Raw genomic sequence first — 7,624 nt, forward strand, 5'->3', positions numbered from 1 at the left:
TCTGTATATTATTATGATTATTAAAAAAATTTATTAATTAATTGTTTTGATAGTTGGTTTATTCTTTGATGGAAAAAAGTACGACTATTCAAAATATATAATTTAGGTCCCCAATTTAAATCATCATAACAAAACACTCTGAATCCATTTGGATTGGTGGTTCAAGAGTTGAAAATTCCAAATAAAATTAAAGATTATTGGCAATAGTTGAACATACATAAATTACTAATTTTATGAAATAACTAACATGTAGCATTAAAATAAAAATTATATTTGCCTTATCATTTCAAAATTCAATCACTATGCAATTTATTTTGATCTATTGTTTTCAAAAGAAAAATGTATTGTATGAATTTTAAAATTAGAAACAATTTTTATAAATTTATAGAATAAAGAAATGATTGAAATTAATATAAGAAGAGGAAATAACGAATAATACTCTTTAAAAAAATTTTCCGAATTTGTGTCGCAGTTGTTTTTTATAATGACATGATTCTTCATAATTTTCATAAGTTTTTTTATTAGAAAAAAGAAAAAGGGAGACGCGTGGAAAAGAAGACTGATTTTAAGGAATTTTTTCTCAAATAAAATAAAAAAATAATTAATTGTCCAAACTCTATTTTCCACTTTTAATTACTAGGATACGAGTTTTTTTTTTTTGGTAATTAGGGAAAGTTCGCCGTACCCCCAACGAACTCTATATATATTATAGAGTTCACCGCACCCCCGATAAATTATATGTTGGATTTCAAAAATAAAAGCATAGCTGCTGGAGAGTAGACGATCAAAGCACAATATTGATTTTCATTTTTAAGGTTAATATTTTCTCTACGATGTCAAAAAATCCATTGTTATTCATTTGTTACGATGGTGAAATATTATATGACGAAAAAGATTTTATAGTTTTTAGATCCGGGCAACCGATATTCACTTATATGACACCGAAGATTGACAGTTTAACAGCTTTGAAGAATTTAATATTGCATTCCGTCGGACAGCAAGAAGAAAAAAGGATGAAAAAGATTTACTATAGATATCTGACCGAAGTAGATGGCAGGTTGTTTTATAAAAGGTATGTTACACTCGTATTGTCTTTGTTACTATTATATTTATGAGATAACAGATGTGAGAAATATGTTTGTTGTGTTGAATTAGTTACCGTTTGCGCGACGACGAGGACGTATGGCTCATAAGGTCGTGGCACAACCGATGGACAAATATTCATCTGTTGAAATTATTCGTGTATCTCGTTGAGGTGGGTGGCCGAGGATCATCTGCAGATACTGTCGATAATAGTCCGTTGAGTGGAGCTGTTAGACGTACTATCAGAAGGACTATGGTGGACCTAAATATGCGACCCGAGGGGAGCCAGGAGGGGTCTAATGTTGAAGCTTGTAATGTTGACTTGATGGACGATGGGGTTGAAAGTCATGATGGTTCTGCTATTAGAGATCTGATGATGGATCAATATGAAGTTAACCCCGATGACGTAGACGATGGCGATGAAGAACCAGCTAAAATTCCCGATGATGGTGACGAGGAAGAAGAGATGAATTACTACAGTGACACTCATATCGCTCTTACACAGCCCGCCATCTCTCGACCATATGACCGGCCGGATCATTTCACGAGGTTGAATCTCGATGCAATGATTTCGGATTGGTCGTTTACCCAGGGAGGCCCTGAAGAGGATCCAAGTAATGAGTTTGAGGTTGGGCAACAATTTAAAGACATGGAAGAAGTGATGTTGGCAGTTAAGCAGTACAACATTAGAAGGGCTATGGATTATAAAATAGTAGAGAGTGACCAGTTGAGGTACAATGCACAGTGTATCCAGTTCGGCACCAGTTGTAATTGGAGCATACTCATATCGTATCGTCGGAAGCAAGAAAAGTGGGAGGTTAGGAGATACAAGGGGGCTCATTCTTGCATGAAAACTTCGATGGGACAAGACCATGGTAGGTTGGATTTGAAGGTGATTGCACAATACATCTTCACGATGGTCAAAGCTAATCCAACAATCAGCATCAGGGTTCTCCAAAGAGGTGTGGAGAATCACTTTGGTTACAAGGCGTCCTACAGAAAGGTTTGGCTTGCAAAACAAAGAGTGATTGCTAGAATATATGGTGATTGGGAAGAATCATACAACGAGCTTCCTCGTTAGTTATTCGCGATGCAGATGTACTTATCGGGTAAGATTTATCTCAATATTGATTTTTTTTATTAAAAATATCAGATGTGTACAAGTAGGCAACTAAGTTTGGCTCTTTAGGTACTTGGGTGCAATTGGTGACTCAGCCTTGGCCTGGATCCACAGATACTGTCATGTTTCATCGGATCTTTTGGACATTTTCACCATGTGTTGAGGCTTTCAAGCATTGCAAGACACTTGTTTCTATTGATGGCACTCACCTATATGGTAAATAAGCCCAGGACAACAGCAAGCTGACGCACCCTCCCAAATTGCGCTGGCCATGCTCCGTGGCCCGGCACATCTGGCGATACAGCCATGCCAGGACCGCCGAACTCCAAGATAACTAACCACACCTCTCAAGGTCCTCCAGTAGTGGGAGCCACCTGATGTGCACTCGAGAGTCAGAGGCATCCGAGAACAGGATACCCCCTATCAGCTGCATGATGTACCCTCTCGTGTACCTCATCAGGTGTTCTTCTGTAGCGTCCTGCTCCAACTCTCCACAAACAGTGTTCTAGAACCACGTGAGCTTCACCGTCCACTTCGTCTGTGACTGACGGTCATCTGTGCCTGGAACAACACCGAGTAGCTGCTCACATATCTCCTCAATCGTGCGTCCCTGATGGTGCTGCTCCTACCCACCGATGCACCCACTCACAGGATCACCGTCAATCCTGAGTCCCCAGCTGGTAGGCTACGTCTTGCAGGGTGATAGTCATCTCTCCGCACGGTAGATGAAACGTGTGGGACTCAGGCCTCCACCTCTCTATCAAAGCCGAGGCAAGCAGCCAATCGTGCTCAAACTCGACCATATAGGCGACATACTCAAACCCAACTCGTCTGAGATATGACCTAATCTGCTCCAGCGGCCTTACCATTAAATTCCGCCTAGTGCGTAGTATCCGAGGCGCCTACCAAACGGAAACAAAAAACACAAAAAAAGGGGTCAGTTAACACATAAAATTAGAGTTTAACAAAATAAAAAACAGTTAAAAAAGTGTTCCACTCTATCAAGCCTGCCCGCAATGTGCTCAGCGTGATCCAGTCTATACATCTCACCCTCGTAACCCAATAGCTGCTCCTCCATCTAAATACAATCCAGTAAAATAAAATCACAAACATTGAACTCACCTTTTACGTTAACCAAATTATTAAATAAAAAATATATCTAATTATTTCACTCAGCTTATAAATTTAATAATTCTTATTCTTCCCCAAGTAACTGAACTCTAAATTTTTCAAATTAAAATTATTCTCATCCAACTTAACTTGATTAATTCTTCCACTAATTACCTTCTGAGTCACAACTTAAACTAATTATTCTAACTAAATTAACTCACAATTTATTTTGTTATACTAATTACCAAGTTATAGACAATAAATATCAATTATACTTAAAAACAATTACGAACAAATTTTAACTAACATAATAAATAATTAACAGTAAATCTAAATAATATGTCATCAGTAACTCTGTAACTCTAACTAACTAACAACCTATAACAAAATTATTTTAACTAACATGTCAATAGTTACGCTAACTAAGCTAAAAAAAACTAATTCTAAGTAAGCAAAAAATTTAACTCTAACTAAACTATTATTTACTAACCTGAAACTAAGAATGTCGTCTGCAATGTACTTCACGTGCGTCCAAAAGATAGGATAAAAGCGGAAGACAGTGAATTTTGAAGAGAGATTGTACAAGAATAGGACAAACACAAATGGTCCCACTGGCTTTATATAATGCGCCGAACTCTACATAGATTCGTCGCGGGTGCGGCGAACTCTCCCTAATTATATAAAAAAAAAAATCATATCCTAATAATTAAAGATGAAAAATGAGGTTTGGGGAATTAATTATTTTTTTATTTTATTAGAAAATAAAATCCGATGGATGTTTGTTTGTTATATAATATTGAATGCTCTTTTTCACGTTGAAGTTGTTGGGTTTTTAATTTAAAATTTTAATTTTGCTATAAAAAATACAAACTTGATTTTGAGTGAGTTTTGAACTTAGATACTTTATCCTCTTATCTAAAAGTTTCAACCATCGGATCATGTTCAATTTTATTATTTTGCATGTCACTAAATTTATTTATTTGATTATGATGATTATATTTGTATGCAATATAAATTTTTTTTTTTACATTCTATATTGTGATTAATACATGATTTATTGAAGAGTAACCACAGCATCCTTGATAATAATTATATTTAAAGAAATCACATAAATATTAATATAATTGTTGTGAATTATATAATGAACTTACCCACAATAATTTATTATGTTATTCACATATAATTAGATTGAAATAAAAAATATTTTTTACTTCTTAATTAGCCTACAGGTATTAAGAAGTAGTATTTTAAAAATTTATTATATTATATATTCACATATAATTAGATTAAAATAAAAAATATTTTAACTCTTAATTAGTTTACAAATATTAAAAAGTAGTATTTTATTTTTTAATTTTAACACTTTAATCAATATAATGAATATTATGTGTATCAAAGTCTTTATCCACAAATAGATTTTAATGACACTATGATTTATATTTATTTTGATATGTCTATTTAAAGTTGAGTAATGTTAGCATAATTTATTAGTTACAAAAGTAATGATATCTGAAACTGTATTTGAAGTTCATTTGTTAAGTGGTGACAACTATAAAGAGTAAAAACATAAGGTTTTATTTCACTCAGGATATGTAGACTTTGATTATGCTTTTCGTAAGAAAGAGCCTCCAACACCTACTAATACTAACTAGTACTCGAGCTGAGGTAGTATTATACGAATGGTGAAAAATTTAACCGTTTAAATATAATGTTCATTAAGTCTCTATCTTAGCTAGTATTCATGGTTCAATTCCTAATTACGAGAATGTCAAGGATTATATGAAGACTATTGATGAACAATTTGAGTCTTCTAGTAAGGCACTTGTAAGCACTCTAATGGAAAAACTATCATCTACGATACTTACTGGTGTAAGCAGTGTGCGTGAACATATCATGAGGTTGAGAGACATAGCAGCACCACTGAAAACTTTAGAGGTTGAGATCTCTAACTCATTTTTCGTGCATCTTATTTTAAATTCTCTTCCTATTCAATATGAACCATTTAAGATTTCTTATAACACACATAAACAAAAGTGGCTTATTAATGAATTATTGAGGATGTATGTGCAAGAGGAAGAAAAACTAGTTCAAGAACTTGGTGAAACATGCACTTTATGGTGACAAATGCGGCTAGTAAAAAGCAAACTCATAAGAAGAAAGGAAAGAGTATTGCATCCTATCCTATGAAAAAAGAAGATGCACTGTGTGTCTTTTTCATAAAAAAAAAGACATATAAAGAAAGAGTACCCAAAATTTATAGCTTGACTTGAGAAGAAAGGTACTAACCTTTATGATCTTATTCCTTCAGTATGTTTTGAATTTAATTTTGTTGAAATGTGTCATGACACTTAGTGGATTGATTTTGGTGCTGAAATTCATATTTCAAATATTATGCAGAATTTCATAAGGAAAAGAAAATCGACAGAAAATGATTTGAGCATCTATATGAGCAATCGGATGCATTCACGTTGGAAGCTGTTGGAACATTTAGACTTATATTAAATACGGTTGTATTTTATATTTGGAAAAAACTTTTTATATTCCAAATTTTTCTAAAAATTTGACTTTTTTTTTTATCTAAACTTGTAAAACAAATATTATCTATAAATTTGTATGATGATGCTGTTGGCATTATTAAAAATTCAAATATTATTGGACATAATACTTTAGTTGGTGATTTATTCAAAGTTCATTTAGCTAAAAATATTTCATCAAGTTTAATGATTGTGCATGGTAGTGTTATGAATAAAAAATCTTTCATGTTATGACACATAGGTTGGGATATATCTCTATTGGGAGAATGAAAAAATTAGTAAGTGATGAGGTTTTTGAATTTATAGATTTACTGATTTTGATACTTGTGTGGATTGCATTAAGAAAAACCAAACAAAAAAGTCTCAAAAATGTGCTAAAAGAAGTTTTGGCATATTAGAAATAATTCACAATGACATATGTAGTCCGAATATATCCTCAAGTGGTCAGAAATATTTTATCTTCTTTATTAATGATTATTCAAGATATATGTATCTCTATCTGCTTCATAATAAATAACACTTTGAATGCTTTTAAAGTTTATAAGTGCTTGTTTGTGTGCCATAAACTTGATAAAATTTGTTTTTTCAATGAAAACAAGATTTTTTTTTTATTTTTTAGCATGTTTGACAAATTTCTAGTAGTAAAAGTAAAAGCACTAGAAAAAAAAAATCTTTTTTGAGAAACGGTAATTTACATCTTTTTTTTAAAGATCCTTTTTTTAAAAAAAATGTTTTTTCATGTAATAAATAAATAAAAAAGTACTTTTATATCGTTATACCCAAACATAATTGATAGATAAAAAGATTTTTTTGCACGAAATACCCAAACATAAAATTACTTTTACTTTTTCATAAGATCTTTTAAAAAAAGATAACTCGAAGAAAGATCTTTTTTTATAAATTCACCCAAACAAACTCTAAAGCTGAAGTAGAGAAGCAATATAAAAAGCAAATTAAGATTGTGAGATCAGATAAAGGTGAAGAATTCTACAAAAGATATACTTGATATGGATATACATCTAGTCCATCTGCAAATTATCTTCAAGAGCATAGTATTGTGGTATAATATACCATGCTTGACACACTAGATCAAAATGATGTAGCTAAAAGAAGAATCAGACTTTATTGGATATGGTGAGGAGTATACTTAACAACTCCAATCTTCTTTTATTTCTGGAGTGAAGCCTTTAAGACAACCGTGCATATATAAATAGAGTTTCCAACTAAGATAGTTACTAAAACGCCATTAAAACTATGAAAATGTTGAAAACCTAGTTTGAATCATATATGTATTTGAGATTGTCCTTATGAAGTTTGGTTTATAATCCACAAAAAAGGAAGTTGGATCCAAGAACGATAAGTGCCTATTTTTATATGAAAAGTCTAAGGATTATATGTTTTATTGTCCCTCTCACTCATGTAAAATAGTTAAATCTAAAAAAACAAGATTTTTAGAGTATGATGTGAAAAGTGGGAGAAATCGTTCTCTTAATTTAGTCCCCAATTCAAAGTAATAACAAAACACTCTAACTCTATCTCAATTTTGGTGGTTCAAGAATTAAAAGTTCTAAATAAAATTAAAGATTATTCACAATAGCTGGACATAAGTAGATTACTAATTTTATAAAATAACTAATAGAATAAGTGCTTGTTTTGATGTCATTAAGTTAATAAAAAAAGATTTTTTTTCAATAAAAAATATTATTTTTTTATTTTTAGCGTGTTTGATAAATTTTTAGTAGTAAAAATAAAATCACTAAAAAAATAAAAATATCTT

General features: G+C 31.8%; 1 protein-coding gene across 1 annotated transcript; it reads left to right on the forward strand.

Moving 5' to 3' along the window:
- Positions 834-2,164, forward strand: LOC107615038. Its single transcript, XM_016317160.1, has 2 exons — positions 834-1,072; positions 1,156-2,164. The coding sequence occupies exons 1-2, from the start codon at positions 834-836 to the stop codon at positions 2,162-2,164; spliced, it is 1,248 nt and encodes a 415-aa protein (XP_016172646.1).

This window comes from Arachis ipaensis, chromosome B09 (genome assembly GCF_000816755.2).
Source record: "Arachis ipaensis cultivar K30076 chromosome B09, Araip1.1, whole genome shotgun sequence".
Classification (NCBI taxonomy): domain Eukaryota; kingdom Viridiplantae; phylum Streptophyta; class Magnoliopsida; order Fabales; family Fabaceae; genus Arachis; species Arachis ipaensis.

What these genes read in the sequence shown, in the direction of transcription:
- LOC107615038 (XM_016317160.1), top strand. Translation starts at nt 834, where the DNA reads ATGTCAAAAAATCCATTGTTATTCATTTGTTACGATGGTGAAATATTA. An exon ending in GGCAGGTTGTTTTATAAAAG is followed by an intron (nt 1,073 to 1,155) that starts GTATGTTACACT and finishes GTGTTGAATTAG; the next exon opens with TTACCGTTTGCGCGACGACG.